The 23,794-nt window shown below is 42.7% G+C and overlaps 1 protein-coding gene across 5 annotated transcripts in view; it reads right to left on the bottom strand.

The window, feature by feature from the left end:
- The window catches only part of LOC141073036 (uncharacterized), a 122,001-nt gene that overhangs the window by 30,158 nt on the left and 68,049 nt on the right, over positions 1 to 23,794 (bottom strand). For 4 of the 5 annotated variants that reach the window (XM_073560345.1, XM_073560344.1, XM_073560342.1 and 1 more), the window contains exon 3: positions 12,221 to 14,514. In XM_073560345.1, coding sequence (XP_073416446.1) covers positions 12,362 to 14,514 — 2,153 coding nt within the window. In that variant the 3' untranslated portion in view covers positions 12,221 to 12,361. Of the gene's footprint in view, positions 1 to 2,833; positions 2,840 to 12,220; positions 14,515 to 23,794 lie in introns of those variants that run through there. The other variant, XM_073560346.1, reaches the window with a different exon arrangement.

Below are 23,794 nucleotides of genomic sequence, written 5' to 3'. Positions count from 1 at the left end.
GCTCCGGGGGTCTGTGCCGGCCTGCCGGGGGGGCTGTGCCGGCCTGCCGGTGGTCTGTGCAGGCTCCGGGGGGCTGTGCCGGCCTGCCGGTGGTCTGTGCAGGCTCCGGTGGTCTGTGCCGGCCTGCCGGGGGGCTGTGCAGGCTCCGGGGGGCTGTGCTGGCCTGCCGGTGGTCTGTGCAGGCTCCGGGGGTCTGTGCAGGCATCGTCCGATGGGACTACAAGTCCCATCGGGCGATGCCTGCTACCATGACAGTGATTGACACATTAGCCAATGATGGGACAGTAGTAGTCCCATCATCCGGCTAATGTGTTGAATGTGAAAAAGAAAAAAAAATTTTTTACATGCTACATACATGCTACCTACAGGCTACATACATACAACATGCATACTACATATATACTACATGTAACATACTACATGCAACATACATACTACATACATGCTACATACATACACACTACATGCTACATATATGCAACATACATACTACATACATACTACATATATACCACATGCATGCAACATGCATACTACATATATACTGCATATATACTACATGCATGCAACATACATATATACTACATACAATACATACATATAGACATACAGTACATATAACATAGAGTACATACTCACCGTCACTTGTCACTTTGATCCCCGAAGCCATTGTCCCCTTGAGGAATAAATATCAAAATAAAAAAACACCAATATACTTACCCCGATCCGCAGAAGTCCACGAGGGTCCCACGTCCATCTTGCGTGGAGAACAGCAGCATCAGCTGATGCTACCGTTCTCTACCAGCTCCAGGAATACAATGACGGAAGGTAGGTATCCTTCCGCACTGTATTCCTCCACCACTGTAAAAAAAAAAAAGTCCCTAGTCTCACTTTATGCCATTGCTGCGTGGGAAATGGACGTGGGACCCTCGTGGACTTCTGCGGATCGGGGTAAGTATATTGGTGTTTTTTTATTTTGATATTTATTCCTCAAGGGGACAATGGCTTCGGGGATCAAAGTGACAAGTGACGGTGAGTATGTACTCTGTTATATGTACTGTATGTCTATATGTATGTATTGTATGTAGTATATATGTATGTTGCATGCATGTAGTATATATGTAGTATGCATGTTGCATGCATGTGGTATATATGTAGTATGTATGTAGCATGTATGTAGTATGTAGTATGTATGTTGCATGTATGTAGTGTGTATGTATGTAGTATGTATGTTGCATGTAGTGTGTATGTAGCATGTAGTATATATGTAGTATGTATGTTACATGTAGTATATATAGTATATATGTAGTATGCATGTAGTATATATGTAGTATGCATGTTGCATGCATGTAGTATATATGTTGTATGTATGTTGCATGCATGTAGTATATATGTATTATGTATGTAGTATGTATGTAGCATGTATGTAGTATGTATGTAGCATGTAGTATATATGTAGTATGTATGTTACATGTAGTATATATGTAGTATGCATGTTGCATGCATGTAGTATATATGTTGTATGTATGTTTCATGCATGTAGTTTATATGTATTATGTATGTAGTATGTATGTAGCATGTATGTAGTATGTATGTTGCATGTATGTAGCATGTAGTATATATGTAGTATGTATGTTACATGCAGTATATATAGTATATATGTAGTATGCATGTTGCATGCATGTAGTATATATGTTGTATGAATGTTGCATGCATGTAGTGTATATGTATTATGTATGTAGTATGTATGTTGCATGTATGTAGTATGTATGTTGCATGTATGTAGCATGTAGTATATATGTAGTATGTATGTTACATGCAGTATATATAGTATATATGTAGTATGCATGTTGCATGCATGTAGTATATATGTTGTATGAATGTGGCATGCATGTAGTGTATATGTATTATGTATGTAGTATGTATGTTGCATGTATGTAGTATGTATGTTGCATGTATGTAGCATGTAGTATATATGTAGTATGTATGTTACATGCAGTATATATAGTATATATGTAGTATGCATGTTGCATGCATGTAGTATATATGTTGTATGAATGTTGCATGCATGTAGTATATATGTATTATGTATGTAGTATGTATGTTGCATGTATGTAGCATGTAGTATATATGTAAGTATGTTACATGTAGTATATATGTAGTATGCATGTTGCATGCATGTAGTATATATGTTGTATGTATGTTGCATGCATGTAGTATATATATTATGTATGTAGTATGTAGCATGTATGTAGTATATATGTAGTATGTATGTTACATGTAGTATATATAGTATATATGTAGTATGCATGTTGCATGCATGTAGTATATATGTTGTATGTATGTTGCATGTAGTATATATATTATGTATGTAGCATGTATGTAGCATGTAGTATATATGTAGTATGTATGTTACATGTAGTATATGTAGTATGCATGTTGTATATATGTTGTATGTATGTTGCATGCATGTAGTATATATGTATTATGTATGTAGTATGTAGCATGTATGTAGCATGCATGTAGTATATATGTAGTATGTATGTTACATGTAGTATGCATGTTGTATGTATGTAGCATGTAATTTTTTATTTTTTTTTACATTCAACACATTAGCCGGATAATGGGACTACTACTGTCCCATCATTGGCTAATGTGTCAATCACTGTCATGGTAGCAGGCATCGCCCGATGGGACTTGTAGTCCCATCGGACGATGCCTGCACAGACCCCCGGAGCCTGCACAGACCACCGGCAGGCCGGCACAGCCCCCCGGCAGGCCTGCACAGACCACCGGAGCCTGCACAGACCACCGGCAGGCCTGCACAGACCACCGGAGCCTGCACAGACCCCCCGGCAGGCTGGCACAGCCCCCCGAAAGGCCCGTACAGACCCCAGAGAGGCTGTACAAGGCAAAAATAGGGTTTTTCTTATTCCGATACGGAAGTCCCATAGTCTTGAATGGGACTTCCGGTATCGGAATCGGCGATACCCGATATTTTTTTTAGATCGGCCGATACCATCCGATACGATACTTTTAAGTATCGGACGGTATCGCTCAACACTAGTGATGAGTGAACGTGCTTGGATAACTTGTTATCGGAGTATGCTCAGATGTTATCCGAGTCCCTGCAGCTGCGTGTTTTGTGACTGTTAGACAGTTCCTGTATGTGTTACAGCTGTCTAACAGCTGCAAAACATGGAGCCATAGGGACTCAAACATATTATCCGAGCATGACAGGATACTCGGAAAACACCTGAGGATGCTTGGATAACACTTTATCCGCTCACGTTCACTCATCACTATACTCAACACAAAGAACGTACAAAGATATTGACTACTGCCCGGTGTGACCGGGACACATTTCAGATGGACGGTGACGAACTGGAAGCTGTAAAAGACTACAACCTGCTCGGATCAATGATCACTCAAGATGTAGTAACGTCACCAGAAGTCACTAGGAGAATAACTATGGGCAAAGCAACAATGAAGTCACTGGGGGAATGGCTATGTATCTGAGGAGAGAGGACGCGTCCTGAGAGAGCTCCTCTAATCCTGTGATCATCCTGCACAAAAGACCCCCTTTACCAAGATATATTTCCAGCTTCAGGACCCTCTGGACTCTGGGAAGTGTTTGGGCTCCTGCAGGAGAGTGCTGTGAAGCTCCAGTGAGCTGGAAGCTGAGGAAACCCGGGTGGACGATGGGGCCTGTGTGAGGCGGCCATCTTCTAAGGCACGCGCTCTGACAGGAGGAGACGCAGCTCCAGCCCTCATCCCTGCAGCACTGCCCACTAGAGTCACTGATGAGTCAGTGTGTTACCTGTACACTGACACTATACACTAAACTACGTACAGTGCTCCTGGGAATAATGGCACGTATGGTAATATTAGTATTGTGGGGCTTTTGTTATTATCTGTATTGTAGTAATCAGTCACTATGTGGCGGTAATATGTGGTCTGGTCATGATGTGGCGAATTCAGGGCTGTGGAGTCGGAGTTGGAGTCAGTATAAAATGGACCGACTCCGACTCCTAAAATCTAATAAATAAAGCTCAATGTGGGTGTGTGTATGTCCGGGATAGGCATCCGCACCGTCACAGCTACAGCCACAAAATTTGGCACAGTCACATGTCTGGACCCCAAGAGCGTCATAGGCTATGTTGTGAGGTGAAATTTTAGCCCCGCGCGTTCCAATTCACCAAACAATTTTGCCCCTATCTACATAATGGAGAAAAAGTGTGTGTATCAAGCCCCGCCCCTCATTATGATGTCATAATGGTTGCCATGGCGATGCTAATGTCATAATAGGTTGCAATGGCGAAGATGCTGTCACAATGGTTGCCATGGTGACGATGTCTTAATAGGTTGCAATGGTGACGGTTATGTCATAACGGTTGCCATGGTGATAATGATGCCATAATGGGTATATGGGCACGGGACTATGGGATGGAGGATGTGTGATGGGTGTATGGGCACTGGACTATGAGATGAAGGATGTGTGATGGGTATATGGGCACTCGACAATGGGATTGCGAATATGTATGATGGGTATATGGGCACTTGATTGTGGGATGGTGGATATGTATGATGGGTATATGGGCATGGGACTATGGGATGGAGGATATGTATGATGGGCATATGGGCACTTGATTGTGGGATGGTGGATATGTATGATGGGTATATGGGCATGGGACTATGGGATGGAGGATATGTATGATGGGTATATGGGCACTTGATTGTGGGATGGTGGATATGTATGATGGGTATATGGGCACTTGATTGTGGGATGGTGGATATGTATGATGGGTATATGGGCATGGGACTATGGGATGGAGGATATGTATGATGGGTATATGGGCACTTGATTGTGGGATGGTGGATATGTATGATGGGTATATGGGCATGGGACTATGGGATGGAGGATATGTATGATGGGTATATGGGCACTTGACTGTGGGATGGAGGAAATATATGATGGGTATATGGGTACGGGCCTATGGGATGGTGGATATGTATGATGGGTATATGGGCATGGGACTATGGGATGGAGAATATGTATGATGGATATATGGGCACTTGATTGTGGGATGGTGGATATGTATGATGGGTATATGGGCATGGGACTATGGGATGGAGGATAATTATAATTTTCTATAACTAACCACAGTTAGTTACTATGCCCGGGCAGCGCCGGGCTCTTCAGCTAGTATAAAATAAATTGGGTACAAGTTCAATGCAGTTTGTGGGGAAATTTTTTTTCATAAGAACTTGGGAAAGTTATGAAATGTCCTATAAATGTCTGTCCTATTTCTGATCTAAGGTCTAGACTTTTAGCTGAGATGAACCTGAGCTGCAGTTTATATTCATGATAAGTAGTGAAGCTCCTCCTCTACAGATTAGGGGAAAAAATAACAAACACGCAGGGAAGGAAAGCTTGCATTCATCTCAGAACTTCTGGAGTGAACAGGAAACCAGGATTCAGGTAAGTACTTCTTAAAGCATATCTAAACTTTCAATAAACTGTGCATAAATCAGTAGTCCAGTATATGTTGTCTCTATATGCTTGATGATTTAGTTTGTTTTTGCTCCTCGCTCATGTTTGGAGAAATTAGCTGCTCTGATGATTTACCGTATTTTGCGGATTATAAGACTCTCTGGATTATAAGACACACCCCAAATTTTGAGGCGAAAAATAGAAAAAAACATTTTTTAATAAAATGGTGGTGCTTATAATCCGTGCATCTAATTGCTTACCTGGAGTGGTGGCTGCGGTAAAGCAAATTCTCAGGGTCACTGCTGGAGGAGGCAAGAGTGGAGCGTTACTGCAGGCTGGGATGAGGGGGTGTTCGGTGCTGTGGGCATTCAGTGCTGCGGGGGCTCTGCTTACATTTTTGTGAAAGGCCCTTGCCCCCGCAGTTGCATGGTTTCCTATGCTGTGGACTCCGGGAAAATGGCTGCCGGGGGCGATGCATGCGCAGATGAAAATCTCAGCACCAAGACCTCGGGAGATGAGATCTCAGCACTGAAAGTGTAAAAGTAATTTTTTAAAAAATCCTAAATTAAAAAAAAACATTCCCTAATAGTCTTTTTTCTGTAAATAAAAAAAACTATAAAAGTACACATATATAGTATCACTGCATCCGTAACGACCCACCCTATAAAATTGTCCCACTAGTTAACCCCTTTAGGAAACCCCTTAAAAGAAAACAAAGCAAAAAACAATGCTTTATCATCATACCGCCGATCAAAAAGTGCAATAATGCGCGATCAAAAAGACGAATATAAATAAACATGGTACCGTTGAAAACGTCATCTTGTCCCGCAAAAAACGCGCCACCTTACAGCATCATCAGCAAAAAAATGAAAAAGTTATAGCTCGTAGAATAAAGCAATGCAAAAATAATTATTTTTTATATAAAATTGTTTTTATTGTATAAAAGCGCCAAAACATATAAAAATGACATAAATGAGGTATCGCAGTAATCGTACTGACCCAAAGAATAAAACCCCTTTATCAATTTTACCACATGCAGAACGGTGTAAACTCCCCCCAAACGAAATTCATGAAATGCTGATTTTTGTTCATTCTGCATCCCAAACATCGGAATAAAAAGTTATCAAAAAATGTCACTTGCCCGAAAATGATACCAATAAAAATGTCAACTCTTCCCGCAAAAAATAAGACCGCACATGACTCTTTGGGTCAAAATATGGAAAAATTATAGCTCAAAATGTGGTGATGCAAAAACTATTTTTACAATAAAAAGTGTCTTTTAGCGTGCGACAGGTGCCAAACATAAAAACCGCCATAAATAGAAAATCAAACCCCCCGTTATCACCCCCTTAGATAGGGAAAAATAATAAATTAAAAAAAAATCTATTTATTTCCATTTTCCCATTAGGGTTAGGTCTAGGATTAGGGTTAGGGCTGAGATTAGGGTTAGGGGTGTGTTGGGGAGTTTCCACTGTTTGGGCACATCAGGTGCTCTCCAAATGCAACATGGAGTCTGATCTGATTTTCTGCCAATTCTGAGGTGAAAAAGTCAATTGGTGCTCCTTCCCTTCCAAGCTCTGCCATGTGCCCAAACAGTGGTTTACCCCCACATATGGGGTATCAGCTTACTCAGGACAAATTTTACAACTTTAGGGGTCCAATTTCTCCTGTTGCCCTTGGGAAAATAAAAAAATTGGGGACTAAAAGATCATGTTTGTGGAAAAAATATGATTTTCTCATTTTCACGCCTGAGCGTTATAAACTTCTGTGAAGCACTTGGGGGTTCAAAGTGCTCACCACACATCTAGATAAGTTCCTTGGGGGGTCTAGTTTCCACTGCTCAGGCACATCAGGGGCTCTCTAAACGCGATATGGCGCCCGATGTCAATTCCAGCCATTTTTGTGTCAAACGGCGCGCCTTCCGAGCTCTGCCATGCGCCCAAACAGTGGTTTACCCTCACATATAGGGTATCAGCGTACTCATGACAAATTGAACAATAACTTTTGGGGTCCTGTTACCCTTGTAAAAATAAAAATTGGGGGTGAAAAAATCATTTTTGTGGAAAAAAAATGATTTTTTAATTGCACGGCTGTACATTATAAACTTCTGTGAAGCCCTTTGTGGTTCAAAGTTCTCACCAAATATCTAGATAAGGTCCTTGGGGGGTCTAGTTTCCAAAATGGGGTCACTTGTGGGGGGTTTCCACTCTTTAGACACATCAGGGGCTCCAAATGTGACACGGCGTCCGATCTCAATTCCAGCCAATTTTGTGTTGAAAAAGTCAAACGGCACTCTTTCCCTTCTGAGCTCTGCAATGCGTCAAAACAGTGGTACCCCCACCTATCAGGTATCAGCGTACTCAAGACAAATTGCACAATAACTTTTGTAGTCCAATTTCTCCTATTACCCTTGGTAAAATAAAAAAAATTGGACCTGAATTAATTATTTTGTGAAAAAAAGTTAAATGTTCATTTTTTTTTTAAACATTCAAAAAATTTCTGTGAAGCATCTGAAAGGTTAATAAACTTCTTGAATGTGGCTTTGAGTACCTTCAGGGGTGCAGTTTTTAGAATGGTTTCACTTTTGGGTATTTTCTATCATATAGACCCCTCAAAGTGACTTCAAATGTGATGTGATCCCTAAAAAAATGGTGTTATTAAAATGAGAAATCGCTGGTCAACTTTTAACCCTTATAACTTCCTAACAAAAAAAAATTTGGTTCCAAAATTGTGCTGATGTAAAGTAAACATGTGGGAACTGTTAATTATTAAGTTTTTTGTGTGCCACATCTCTGTGATTTAAGGGCATAAAATTCAAAGTTGGAAAATTGCAAAATTTTCGCAAAATTTCCATTTTTTTCACAAATAAACGCAAGTTATATGAATGAAATTTTACCACTAACATGAAGTACAAGATGTCATGAGAAAACAATGTCAAAATTACCGGGATCCATGGAAGCGTTCCAGAGTTATGATGTCATAAAGGGACAGTGGTCAGAATTGTAAAAATTGGCCCGGTCATTAACGTGCAAACCACCCTTGGGGGTAAAGGGGTTAAACATGAGCTATGTATGAGGGAGTCGGAGTCGTGAAGTCAGAGTCGAAGCTGGAGTCAGAGCCATGGAAATTGAGGAGTCGGAGTTGTGGCTTACCGACTCCACAGCCCTGGTGGCGACATTTATCTCCTGTGTGGTATCATTCAGTCACTATATGGTCTTAATATGTGATTTTGTCATGGTGTGACGGTATTTGTCTCTTGTATATGGTAGTTTTGTTCATTTTAAAATATGTATGTGACACATTTCCTTAAATAAAAATATACCCAAAAAGAGTATTGGATATTTTAAGAAATTTTTAGTAGGTTAGAGTAAAAGTAGGGCTCTGGCAAAAGAGTCTCCTTGTGGTGGCAGCTTAAAAAAATCTTTTGGCCAAAACAAAGGCTGATGGCCATGTACACTCACTGGCCACTTTATTAGGTACACCTGTCCAACTGTGTGTTAAGACTTAATTTCTAATCAGCCAATCACATGGTGGCAACTCAGTGCATTTAGGCATGTAGACATGGTCAAGACAATCTCCTGCAGTTCAAACCGAGCATCAGTATGGGGAAGAAAGGTGATTTGAGTGCCTTTGAACGTGGCATGATTGTTGGTGCCAGAAGGGCTGGTCTGAGAATTTCAGAAACTGCTGATCTACTGGGATTTTCACGCACAACCATCTCTAGGGTTTACAGAGAATGGTCCCAAAAAGAAAAAAAAAACAAGGAGCAGCAGTTCTGTGGCCGGAAATGCCATGTTGATGCCAGAGGTCAGAGGAGAATGGGCAGACTGGTTCGAGCTGATAGAAAGGCAACAGTGACTCAAATTGCCACCCGTTACAACCAAGGTAGGCAGAAGAGCATCTCTGAACGCACAGTGCGTCGAACTTTGAGGCAGATGGGCTACAGCAGCAGAAGACCACACTGGGTACCACTCCTCTCAGCTAAGAACAGGAAACTGAGGCTACAATTTGCACAAGCTCATCGAAATTGGACAGTAGAAGATTGGAAAAACGTTGCCTGGTCTGATGAGTCTCGATTTCTGCTGCGACATTCGGATGGTAGGGTCAGAATTTGGCGTAAACAACATGAAAGCATGGATCCATCCTGCCTTGTATCAACGGTTCAGGCTGGTGGTGGTGGTGTCATGGTGTGGGGAATTTTTTCTGGGCACTCTTTGGGCCCCTTGGTACCAATTGAGCATCGTTGCAACGCCACAGCCTACCTGAGTATTGTTGCTGACCATGTCCATCCCTTTATGACCACAATGTACCCAACATCTGATGGCTACTTTCAGCAGGATAATGCGCCATGTCATAAAGCTCGAATCATCTCAGATTGGTTTCTTGAACATGACAATGAGTTTACTGTACTCAAATGGCCTCCTCAGTCACCAGATCTCAATCCAATAGAGCATCTTTGGGATGTGGTGGAACGGGAGATTCGCATCAGGGATGTGCAGCCGACAAATCTGCGCCGTGTGATGCCATCATGTCAATATGGTCCAAAATCTCTGAGGAATGCTTCCAGCACCTTGTTGAATCTCTGCCACGAAGAATTGAGGCAGTTCTGAAGGCAAAAGGGGGTCCAACCCCTTACTAGCATGGTGTACCTAATAAAGTGGCCAGTGAGTGTATATGATATGGTGTTCTAAAGAAACTGTTAATGAGTGATTGGTGAGGACGTGGTGCAGAAGTGGGTTTTCGAAGAATGGGCAATGGGACTGCCGAGGAGGAGCTAGAGTGAAACCTGGGTGGAATCTCAAGGTGCCGAAAAATGTTGCCTTTATGGGCCCCTGAAATTTCTGGTGGCTGTCCTGCACAGTGCTGTTCTTTCCCCGGTCATCCTGGGCTCAGATTAAACCTTGGTTACAGGCCAGCTAGCTGTAGCACAAGGGCTCCTGGCAAGACAGAGGTCCTGGATTGCTGGACGATCAAACCAATAAACTTTAATATATGGGTAAATGGGCACAGCATTGGGTGCTTATACATTACATACAAGGGAGCTTACGGATGTCTATTCTGAATCATTAGATCTCTAGCTCTTAAATAAAGGGCTGGACACTATGAAACTAAGGAAATAAATAAAAATAAAATATGCAGTCTGGCAGATTCCATCCCCTGCCATTACCAATGCTGGGTTCATCATCAGACCACCTGATAGAGAAGCGTGGATCATCACTCTTGTAGTGCCAATGTTAATGACACAGAGAGTTTGGAGTGCCAAAAATGGCCTAAACCAACACAGTCAGCGTTCGTTCCATATACGTATATAGGAAGAAAATCATTAACTGATTTGTTATATCAGCAGCTGGCTCCTAACACAGAACCTTGGTAAAAATTGGTAAGAACCCTTCCCCACAAGATAGACTCCCGGTCTGCAGTATGTCATGTTATAGGATGAACTCAATAGATAGATGTCTCCCTTAAACTATAACTACAAAAGAGTCCTGATTCTAGCACTTAAAGGCCAAGTCTGAAAACTTCCGACTAGATAGAATATGGACAGTAGGTTAATTGAGACTCCTGTTCCGAAACAAAAGAAATACTAGGCCAATCCGAGCATAGCTGCTCCTCTGGCTAAACCAAGTTGCAAATGAAGCTGGGACTGAGTTCTGAGACACAACGACTCTCTAACCGGAGTCGAGGCTAGAAACACAAAGTGTGAAGTGCAGGGCCGGCAATACGAGGTACGATGCCCGAGGTCAAAGGCATTAAGCCAGAGGCACGAAGTCAGAAGCACAAAGGCATGAAACTACAAGGCATGAGGGGTGCAGAGGTGCTATGAGACACAGGAGCTAAGAGGCACCATGTGATGCTGAGGCACCCATGAGGCCCAGAGGTCCTGTGATCCACAATGAGACCCTGAGACGCTATGAGGCCCAGAAGCGCTATAAAACAGAGAGGCACTATGAGTTCCAGAGGCACTATCAAGCAAAGACTAGGGTCACGCTTGTGAGACTAGACTCACTTACATTTAAGAGAGCAATCTATCTGAATTCGGGATAAACCTCCACTGTGAGTGGTACATTTCAATTTTCCGATTAGCCCCACCTGAAGGAGCCAATTTAATGAGCTGCAGCTGGAGGGCAGTCATCAGAGATAATGTGCTGTATTAACCCCAGGTGTCCTCCTATGGATGGAACAGTAATGCTGCATTATTGCAGATGTGCACAGGCTGGCTGTTGGTGGAGGGACCTCTACCAAGAGAGGTGTTGGCCTCAAACTGCTTGTCAATAGAAGAGAAGGCCGAAACCAACCAATTCTCCTGAGTCTATCCTTTGACAATAAACAGGATAACATATTTTCAATCTAGGACCAACCTCTCATGTGATATTCCCTTGTCGGGACAACAAAAATACTGGAAGGTGGAGGGGAGTGGGGCCCTTTAACCTGTTCCATCAGAGGTCAAGGAAGGACAACCTCTTGGTGTGCTGTCCAAAGAGATGTACTAGAAAATAAGTTTTGTAAATTGCTCAGAAATAATGAAAACTGCTATACTTTTAACCCTTCTGACAAAATAAAAGGACATTTGAAGAATTATGGTGACATTATAAAACAGAAGGTAAATGTTATTTATTAAATTTTTGGGTATTATAACTATTTGGTTTAAGGGTGTAAACGTTTGATCATTTCAAATTTTTCATATTTTTTGCATTTTTTTTAATTTTAATAAATAAAAACAAAATATATTGATTTAAATTTATTACTAAATTAGAATATAAAGTATCAAGAACTAGAAAAACCTCTCAGGCAACTGAGATAAGTTTAAAAATTCCATCGTTATTACCACAATAAAGATTTGAAAAATTGGGCTTGGTTACTAAAAGATTAAAATGGCTTAGTCCCAGTGTGACTTCTCTTCTGATGTATAACAACATTGTGTTTGTTAGTAAAACATTTCTCACATTCGAAACATGAAAATGGCTTCTCTCCTGTGTGAATTTGCTCATGTCTAGTAAGATGACATTTCTTATAAAAACGTTTTCCACATACTGAACATGAAAATTTCCTCTCTCTTGTGTGACAAAACTCATGTGTAACAAGAATTGATTTATCTGCAAAACATTTCCCACATTCTAAACATGAAAATGGCTTGTCTTCTGTGTGATGTCTCTCATGTGCAACAAGACTTGATTTGTTGGAAAAACATTTCCCACATTCTGAACATGAAAATGGCTTCTCTCCGGTGTGAATTATCTGATGTTTAATAAGATGAGGTTTCTGTGAAAAATGTTTGTGACATTCTGAACATGAATACGGCTTCTCTCCTGTGTGATTTCTCTGATGTACAACAAGTTGTGATTTGCCGGCAAAACATTTTCCACATTCTGAACATGAAAATGGCTTCTCTCCTGTGTGATGTCTCTCATGGTCAAGAAGATTTGATTTCTGAGAAAAACATTTTCCACATTCTGAACATGAAAACGGCTTTTCTCCTGTGTGAATTCTCTGATGTACAACAAGTTGTGATTTGTCAGAAAAATATTTTCCACATTCTGAACATGAATATGGCTTCTCTCCTGTGTGATGTCTCTCATGTCTAACAAGAAGAAATTTATGAGAAAAACATGTACCACATTCTGAACATGAAAATGGCTTCTCTCCTGTGTGATGTCTCTCATGTATAACAAGAATTGATTTTTGAGAAAAACATTTACCACATTCTGAACATGAATACGGCTTCTCTCCTGTGTGAATTCTCTCATGTGCAACAAGATGTGATTTATCTGCAAAACATTTTCCACATTCTGAACATGAAAATGGCTTCTCTCCAGTGTGAATTCTCTCATGGTCAAGAAGATTTGATTTATGAGAAAAACATTTACCACATTCTGAACATGAATACGGCTTCTCTCCTGTGTGAATTCTTTCATGTGCTACAAGACTTGATTTCCTAGTAAAACATTTGCCACATTCTGAACATGAAAATGGCTTCTCTCCTGTGTGATGTCTCTCATGTCTAACAAGATGAAATTTATGAGAAAAACATGTACCACATTCTGAACATGAAAATGGCTTCTCTCCTGTGTGATGTCTCTCATGTCTAACAAGAAGTGATTTATGAGAAAAACATTTCCCACATTCTGAACATGAAAATGCCTTCTCTCCTGTGTGAATTTTCTCATGTGCAACAAGTTGTGATTTATCTGCAAAACATTTCCCACATTCTGAACATGAAAATGGCATCACTCCTGTGTGAATTTTCTCATGTCTAATAAGATGAGGTTTCCGAGAAAAACATTTCCCACATTCTGAACATGAAAATGGCTTTTCTCCTGTGTGAATTCTCTGATGTGGAAAAAGTTGTGATTTGTTAGCAAAACATTTTCCACATTCTGAACATGAAAATGGTTTTTCTCCTGTGTGAATTATCTGATGTGCAACAAGTTGTGATTTGTTAGCAAAACATTTCCCACATTCTGAACATGAAAATGGCTTCTCTCCTGTGTGAATTCTCTGATGTGGAAAAAGTTGTGATTTGTTAGCAAAACATTTTCCACATTCTGAACATGAAAATGGCTTTTCTCCTGTGTGAATTATCTGATGTGCAACAAGTTGTGATTTGTTAGCAAAACATTTTCCACATTCTGAACATGAAAATGGCTTTTCTCCTGTGTGAATTCTCTCGTGTGCAACAAGTTGTGATTTTCTAGCAAAACATTTCCCACATTCTGAACATGAAAATGGCTTCTCTCCTGTGTGAATTCTCTCGTGTGCAACAAGTTGTGATTTGCTAGCAAAACATTTGCCACATTCTGAACATGAAATTGGCTTCTTTCTTGTGGACGCGCTTTTATTTTCCACACTTTTATTTTGCCTAACAGTCTGTGATGAATTAGGAGATAATTCTTTGCTAGGAAGGGCTGAGGGTATATCTGAGATGTCGCCATGCTCTTCATATGTTTCTTGTTTGAAGCTATCGTCTTCTACTTTAATATACGAAGATATCAGATGTCCTTCGAAGCTGCTATTATACTCATCTGCAGAGAATAAAAGTGATTTGATGTTTGAACAAAACCTTAAAAATCATATTTATCTAAATACAAAAATTAAAAAAAAATGTTAAAACTTTCGTACATTTTCTAAGGTATGTAGTAAGGCTTTATCATTAAGTGACTGAAGTGTCATTTACATGATGTGAGGATTGCACAAAGAATCAATTGTACTAATTTTCCTTCCTGATCATTGCCGAGTGCAAAGATCAAACGTCAAAGAATAAACCATTTGTCAATGATCGCCTATTTCATTATATTATATAGTTGTCAGCAGCACATCCATTGTGTACATAGAAAATGTTCTACAATAAAAATGCATGAGAACGGAAACAAACCATCATTGCTGCATCACAATGAAAGCTAATAAGCCCCAATCAACTTCCTATATCATTATTATTATTATAGCGCTATTTATTCCATGGTGCTTTACATGTGAAAAGGGGTATACACAATAAAAAACAAGTAAAATAAACTGACAAGCCATGACTGGTACAGGAGGAGAGAGGACCCTGCCCGCGAGCGCTCACAACCTACAAGGGAATCCATTATGTTCTCCTTGCAGCCGCTCGCTTTCCGTCTTCAGGGAATGTAGACGGTTGTAGCCGTCATCTCTCTCCCTTTACTGCTTCAATGACTGGAAGAAAGCGGCAACAGAGAAAATATAACTTCATATTCTCCCAGTAGCCGCTCTTCCAATAAAAAAAACGAACATGATTTAAATACTATTTACCTGCAGATTACCAATATACACTCACTGGCCACTTTATTAGGTACACCTGTCCAACTGTGTGTTAAGACTTAATTTCTAATCAGCCAATCACATGGCGGCAACTCAGTGCATTTAGGCATGTAGACATGGTCAAGACAATCTCCTGCAGTTCAAACCGAGCATCAGTATGGGGAAGAAAGGTGATTTGAGTGCCTTTGAACGTGGCATGATTGTTGGTGCCAGAAGGGCTGGTCTGAGTATTTCAGAAACTGCTGATCTACTGGGATTTTCACGCACAACCATCTCTAGGGTTTACAGAGAATGGTCCCAAAAAGAAAAAAAATCCAGTGAGCGGCAGTTCTGTGGCCGGAAATGCCTTGTTGATGCCAGAGGTCAGAGGAGAATGGGCAGACTGGTTCGAGCTGATAGAAAGGCAACAGTGACTCAAATTGCCACCCGTTACAACCAAGGTAGGCAGAAGAGCATCTCTGAACGCACAGTGCGTCGAACTTTGAGGCAGATGGGCTACAGCAGCAGAAGACCACACTGGGTACCACTCCTCTCAGCTAAGAACAGGAAACTGAGGCTACAATTTGCACAAGCTCATCGAAATTGGACAGTAGAAGATTGGAAAAACGTTGCCTGGTCTGATGAGTCTCGATTTCTGCTGCGACATTCGGATGGTAGGGTCAGAATTTGGCGTAAACAACATGAAAGCATGGATCCATCCTGCCTTGTATCAACGGTTCAGGCTGGTGGTGGTGGTGTCATGGTGTGGGGAATTTTTTCTGGGCACTCTTTGGGCCCCTTGGTACCAATTGAGCATCATTGCAACGCCACAGCCTACCTGAGTATTGTTGCTGACCATGTCCATCCCTTTATGACCACAATGTACCCAACATCTGATGGCTACTTTCAGCAGGATAATGCGCCATGTCATAAAGCTCGAATCATCTCAGATTGATTTCTTGAACATGACAATGAGTTCACTGTACTCAAATGGCCTCCTCAGTCACCAGATCTCAATCCAATAGAGCATCTTTGGGATGTGGTGGAACGGGAGATTCGCATCAGGGATGTGCAGCCGACAAATCTGCGCCAACTGTGTGATGCCATCATGTCAATATGGTCCAAAATCTCTGAGGAATGCTTCCAGCACCTTGTTGAATCTCTGTCACGAAGAATTGAGGCAGTTCTGAAGGCAAAAGGGGGTCCAACCCCTTACTAGCATGGTGTACCTAATAAAGTGGCCAGTGAGTGTATGTTTACAAAGGCAGATAATGGCCTGTAACAAGCACTTATGGATCATGTGGGAGCATTTTTCTTTTCTGTCTCTATAATGAACAGATGAACACCTGGTCGATCTTTCAACTCTACAGAGAATTCGAGAGAGACATCAGACAGTAGACTCAGGTATAATTGTGTTTCTATACTAACATCACTAATTACTTGTCTGTGGCCTGGACTGTTCTTGAATAATGAAAAATATTCCATATATTGCATACCTCGGTGTGTGACGTGAAACTTTTTTATATTGCTCAGTAACTACCTCAAGTTGATCACTAGCACCCCAATTTTCATGTGACAGAGCCCAGGACACGCTCATCCTGTACCACTCATCTCAGGGGAAATGCTCAGGAGTCAGTGCTATCAGGCGGAGTACATCTCACATGCTCCATGACAGCTACGTGCACAGCGTAGAGGAGCCGTATGGTCGTGCATTAGGAAGTCATGGCAATGGCACAAATATAAGGCTGGATAAGCCAAGGCATTATTTTGCTTTCTCTTATAATCTACTCATGACTGTACACACGTGGTCAAAATTGTTGGTACCCCTCGTTTAATGACAGAAAAACCCACAATGGTCACAGAAATAGCTAGAATCTGACAAAAGTAACAATAAATAAAAAATCTATGAAAATGAACAGTTAGACATTGCTTTTCAACCATGCTTCCAATGAATTTAAAAAAAAAAAATAACACTCATGAAATAGGCCTGGACAGAAATGATGGTACCCCTGAAAATAATGTGACAAAAGGATCATGTTAAATCACGGTGTGTCTACTAATTAGCATTACAGGTGTCTACACTCTTGGAATCAGTGAGTGGCCTGTATAGAGGCTACAGATACTCACTGTGCTGTTTGGTGACAAGGTGTGTATCACACTCAACATGGACCAGAGAAAGCGAAGGAAAGAGTTGTCTCAGGAGATTGGAAAGAAAATTATAGACAAACATGTTAAAGGTAAAAGTTATAAGACTATCTCCAAGCAGCTTGATGTCCTGTGACTACAGTTGCACATATTATTCAGAAATATAAGATCTATGGGACTGTAGCCAACCTCCCTGGACGTGGCGCAGGAGGAAAATTGATGGCAAATCAAATAGACGGATAATACGATTGTAACAAAAGAGCCCAGAAAAACTTCTAAACAGATTAACTGTGAACTTCAAGTTCAGGGAACATCAGTGTCAGATCGCACCATCCGTCGTTGTATGAGCCAAAGTGGACTTCATGGGAGACTACCAAGGAGGACAGCATTGTTGAAAAAAATAGAATTAGTCTTACCGGTAATTCGGTTTCTAGGAACCTTCCACGACAGCAGTATCTACCCGCCCTAATAGGGGACAGGAAATGTACAAGAGGTTAAATAACCCTCCCCTTCCTTTTACCTCCAGTGTTTTTTCTGTACACGCTAGCATGTATAGTTACCACCAAGGTGCAGGAATCACCCGGTAGGACATCAGGTAGGGAGGGAAATTAGTGCTGTCGTGTAAGGTTCCTAGAAACCGAATTACCGGTAAGACTAATTCTATTTTCTCTAGTCACCTTCCACGACAGCAGTATCGGAGAAATACCAACAATTAATTTCTTAGGGAGGGACAACAGCCTGCAGAACACGTCTGCCAAACGTTAAATCCCTGTTGAAATTTAGTCTATAGTGCCTGGTGAATGTGTGGACAGACGACCAGGTGGTGGCTCTGCATATCTGCTCTGTAGATGCGTCCCCTCTTCCTGCCCACGAAGTTGCTACGGAACGGGTAGAGTGTGCTTTTAATGATGTAGGAGGGGAAACGTTCTGCGACGAGTAGGCGAGGCTGATCGCTTGCTTGATCCAATTGGCGATTGTATTTTTTGCCGCCTTTTTGCCTCTATTTCGGCCTGAAATCTGAACGAATAGGTTCTGATCAATTCTCCAACTTTCCGTCTGCTGTAGGTAGAAGAGGACTACTCTGTGTACATCGAGGGTATGGAACCCTTCTTCTTTCGCATTGGAGGGATTTGGACAGAAGGAGGGTAATACGATGTCCTGGCTCCTATGAAAGTTCGAGGCTACCTTCGGCATAAAGGAGCGGTCTAATCTTAGGATGATGCTATCTTCCATGATGGTTAAGTATGGCTCCTGTATCAAAAGGGCCTGTAGCTCTCCTGTGCGTCTTGCAGTAGTGATTGCCACCAGGAACACTGATTTTAGTGTCAAGTGTTATAATAATTGTAATAAAGTCCTTTCTTTTATGTGCGTGTATATGTATATATATATGTATGTATCTATATACATGTGTATGTGTGTGAGTATATATATATATATATATATATATATACACACACACACAGTATATACATGATTGTATGTATTCCATTATTATGCTTAGACTGAAACTCTTTTCAGCTGATGTAATACATGGGTGTAATGCATAGGTTGCAAACCTTATCTAATGTACAAAAATAAAAGTCATACCTTTACTTCTCTGGTAACGTAGATAAGGATTACTAACAGCTAAGAATAATGTAGGAACTATTTTACAAACGAAGTATGTTTCAACACCCTCCTCTTTTATTATTTAACTCTAAGAATATGTATTGAGGCAGACAGAGGACGGCCCACATCTAGTGTGGCTGTCATTCTCTCTCTCCATGCCGGCATGACCAAATAAAGAAACATCTTACTTATTCAGGTCTGGACGATTTCTAATTGGAACATAAAAATCCCTGACATTTTGCGCATTGGCCAGGAATCCAACACCTTTCCCTCACTGGTGAGTACTGTAAATCGTGCACGGGGGAGTCTGGAACTCCTTAAGTAAGTCCTCCGCCTTGACATTAGGCGTCAACAGGGGCATTATCAGTTATCCCGGACTGAGGGAAAGTGACGGATTTCGTATAGTCTAAGGATCTCTGGGAATCGTCTGTATCTGAATACAGGTAAGAACATTTTATAATTTTCATTATATTCGGTAACCTTGTTAATCCAGTATGAATGTTATTCTTAGAATTGAATGGGAACTGTGATTGTGGACTTTTCCAATTGGGGTTTGTGAGAGGCTCCTGTAAGTTGGAAGTTGTTTACATGCAATTGGGGTTGTAAAACTCCTGTAAGTTGCTAAGCTCCATAGGAATGGGGTTTGTTAGTTCTTGTAAGATATTCTGTAGAATGGGTACAAAGCCAGTGTGAGAAGGCTACTGTGGAATAAAAAACTCCGTGTGCACGTTAAATTGATCTAGATGGGAGACTCGAGGGAGATTCTTGTCGGATTACGGAATCCGCTGGATTAACCTAAAATAGAACCCAGTATAAGATGAATTTTTGCTGGTATTCTGTCTTGTCTTCTGTACTTTGTTGAATGTTGTTTTCTGTTAAGTGTGCTGTTTTGTCTGTCTTTTAAAATTACATAGAACTAAAACGCCATAAATATACAGTATGTTTTATGTTACACATGAGACTCCTTGAATGTTATCTTGAGTGAATGTATGAGGATTTAAATATAAAATCCTGAATGTAAATAAGGGGAGTCCAGTAGGCGTGGTTAGCAGTCATCTGTGGACTGGAGACAAATCATAGGTTATTATAGTGGTATAAATCACCTAGGTACATGTCACCTGATCCCCAAAGAGAATATTCTATGTTGATATGTTATATGTTTTTCTTTTAATAACACAGAGTGACTGAACCCTCCTCGTTTCACTGAGAGTCTGCGCCTGTGGTGCTCTGAATACCTGATATTAAGAACGGGAACGTCTCTGTATATAAAGAGGCGGTGTCATTAGACTTTATCTCAGCACTTCAGGCCTAGGAGTACGAGGGAACTTTAATAATCTCTTGTCTTATATGTCTCTGTGTATGTCCAGTCCCTAACTGTGCAAGCTGTTGTACGTTGTCAAAAGTCCTTGTGAGTATATGTATCTGTCATATCAGTGACCATAGCCCTTGGGGACTTTCATGTTTGTTACACTGTGTTGTCACAGTCGTCCCTTACAGGCCTTCATTGGATGGAGGCGGCACGATATAGAGATACTGTCATGGCTCCAGGCTCTGCTTTTTCCCCTGCGCGCTCTGGCCGGCATGCTCCTGCTTCTCGGCACGTCCCTGCGCCCGGCCTCCGGCTCCCCCAACGTCAGGCACCCAGCGCGCAGCCTCCTGGGTAGTCTGACGTGCTGGCCCCGCCCCCAACATGGCGGCGCCCACCGCTATTTATGCTCAGCGTCTCCTCAGGTAAGACGCCTGGTTATCGTATGCGGTGATGCCTGTCTTGTGCGGCGATCACCGTGTCCTCAGGCCCCTTCTCTTTATCTCTGTCTGCACTGCCCTTTTTACCTCTGTGCTCCTCGCCCTGGTCCTCTGTCTTTTGCCTCGGTACTCTGCCCTCCGTGCTTCCCTGAGTCTTCCTGCCTCGCTACCCTGTACCTGCCGCCTTCTCTCCCACTCCGTTCCCTTCCTGCCGTTAGTCTTCCCTTTTTTGCCGTGTACTTCATTGTACTTTTTATTGCAGCCTCCAGTCCTTGACTTCCCCCTGGCTCTCCAGTCCGGTGTCTTGTTAGGTATCCGTGTGTCTCGGTGTCCAACTAGTCTGATACGCCTGTGCCTCCCCACCTGTCTACTACACCCTGTCGCCCCTTTGGTTCCGGCTGTCGCGGTTCTACCCCCTGGGGGTCTGTCCCTAACACTCCCTGTATAGGGGGTGGTCCTCACCTGGCCACTCGCCTCTACTGCACAAGTAACATCGTAACAGTATAACCAGGCCATGGACCCCGCTGGAGCCACGGCTGCTCAAAAAGAGTTAGTTTTTCTTCGGGAGAACCAGACGCGCATGATGTCCTTCATGAAAACTATGGACTCGCGTCTCTCCGCCCTCCAGTCTTCTGACCCTGGTAATGCCGCCCAGTTGGCTGGCTTACAACAGGAATTGGCTCAGCAGCGAGACACCCAGTCACACATCCTCAGCTACATGGCTTTGGTGGATGGTCGGTTGCTCACTCTGCACTCGGCCGCATCTGCTCCTGCCGCGAGTTCCCATCCTCCTCCGCAGTTAGCCAAGCCACCCCGGTTTAACGGTGACCCCAAATCATGTCGGGTTTTATAAATCAGTGCCGTCTCCATTTTGAACTGCTGCCCCAGCAATACCCTACAGACCGAGCCAAAGTGGCCTTCATCATTTCCCATCTAGAGGGGGATGCCTTGGCTTGGGTCAATCCTCTCTGGGAGCGTGATGACCCGGTAGTCACTCAGCTTTCCGTTTTTCTTGATACCTTTCGTCGGGTTTTTGATTAACCGGGCCGTTTAACCTCCACCACTGAGGCTTTGTTTAATTTATGCCAAGGTTCTCTAACTGTGGGCCAGTACGCTATACAGTTTAGGACCCTCTCCTCCGACTTAGGTTGGAATAACAAGGCCTTGGTGGGCGCCTTTTGGTGAGGCCTTTCAAGCCATATAAAGGATGAGCTCGCTGGCCGCGACACCCCAACAATTCTAGAGGATTTGATCTCTTTAGCCACTCGAATTGATCTCCGGTTTCAAGAGCGGGCCAGGGAGAGAAGGGTCTCTCGTCCATTTTCTTCTGTCCGCAGGCCACCCAGTCCTCGTCCCAGGAGCTTCCCTTCATCTCCGGCGCCAGAACCTATGCAGGTGGACCGCATAAAGCTCTCTGACCAGTGTCGTAAGGAGAGGAGCCTCCATGGTCAGTGTTTCTACTGCGGTAGCGGTTCCCATCTCATCCGAACTTGTCCAGAGCGTCCGGAAAACTTCTCCGCCTAGGCCAGGAAAGAGAGGCCTCCCTAGGTGTATGTGATACCTCTCCCTCTCACTTTGTCCTCTTGCATGTTGGTGGGAAGCGGGCCTCCCTGGTGGCCTATGTGGACTCGGGTGCCTAAGGCTAGAAGAGGTTAATAGACTTTCTGTTCCCATGAGGGCCTTGCAAAAACCACAAGTTCTTGCTTCCGTAGATGGTCGACCTCTGCTAGAGACTGTTACTCTAGTTACTCATGAAGTAGAGTTGCAGGTAGGGGCGCTGCACAAGGAGAAAATTACGTTTTATGTCTTAGCAGGAATTTCTCATCCTATCCTGCTAGGTCTTCCTTGGCTGCGGCTCCACGAGCCCACCTTAGTTTGGCATAGCGGCAACGTTTTGCACTGGGGGGGGGGGAGAGTCTTGTCAGACTCGGTGTCTGCTGTCGGTGCGTCCCGTAGGGATCCCCCGTCCTTCTCTTGTTCCCCCTGGATTGCCGTCGGTGTACCATGATTTTTTGGATGTTTTTGACAAGAAAGAGGCTGAGACTCTTCCTCCGCACCGTCCCTATGACTGCCTCATTGAGCTCGTTCCTGGTACCACCCCGCCTCGTGGAAGGATTTATTGTTATGAATGAGTCACCGGAGGAGGAAAAAACAAAAATGCAAGCTAAGTCCAGAAAACCGGAGAGGTTGGTAGCTAGCGGATTGCAGACCCCTGATCCTATTCACAACAACTAACAGTAGCCGTGGAGCGTGCCTACGGTGGTCCTAGACGCCTCGTCACAGCCGGAGAGCTAAATAAGCCTAAAGAAAGAAAGGGGAAATCTAAACTGCCCCAGAGCAGACCCCAAAGCAATAGACAGCCCCCAACATGTATTGACGGTGAAAAAAGATGAAAACACAAACACAGACAGAAAGACAGGCAGAGCAAACGATGGGGCCCAACTAACTAGATAGGACAGGACAGAAAAGATGCTGGCTGCAATCCACAAAAACCCTACCAAAAATGTCCCAACACGTCTGATAGGAAAAACGGCCCTGAAGTCACTAGACTTCAAAATCCCTATATCAGCACTCCGATATATTCTGAAGACAGAGCAAAAGAGATTAAACCGATCAGGGACAAAATGGAAATTCAGCAAAGCCCCAGCCGGGGCTGGCTGAACACAAAACTAAGTAAATCAGACAAAATCCCACTAGAACAATAACAGAGCAAAACTTAGCTTTAGAAGACAGGAACTGAACTGGAGGCCATAGCTCAGAGCAGAGAAATCACCAGCAACCCTACAAGGCATCGGCTGCCTTATATCCACTCAGAGATTCCTGATGTCCAATCGAAATCCACCTGTTCAGTTGACAGGTCTCTCCCATCCAAATCAGTTTCACCACCTTCTTTCATCAGCAGAGGGATTTCATCGGACATCAAAGGTGAACGAGAAAATGAGCTCACAACGGTACCTCCCCCTTGAGAAGGGGTCACCGAACCCTCATTCACGCCACCAGGCCGATCAGGATGGGCCCGATGAAAAGCACGAACCAATCTTTCAGCAT

The sequence above is a fragment of the Dendrobates tinctorius genome, unplaced genomic scaffold (genome assembly GCF_039654945.1).
Source record: "Dendrobates tinctorius isolate UK_male_01 unplaced genomic scaffold, ASM3965494v1 ptg000295l, whole genome shotgun sequence".
Taxonomy (NCBI): domain Eukaryota; kingdom Metazoa; phylum Chordata; class Amphibia; order Anura; family Dendrobatidae; genus Dendrobates; species Dendrobates tinctorius.
This window is presented reverse-complemented; position numbering and strand designations above follow the sequence as displayed.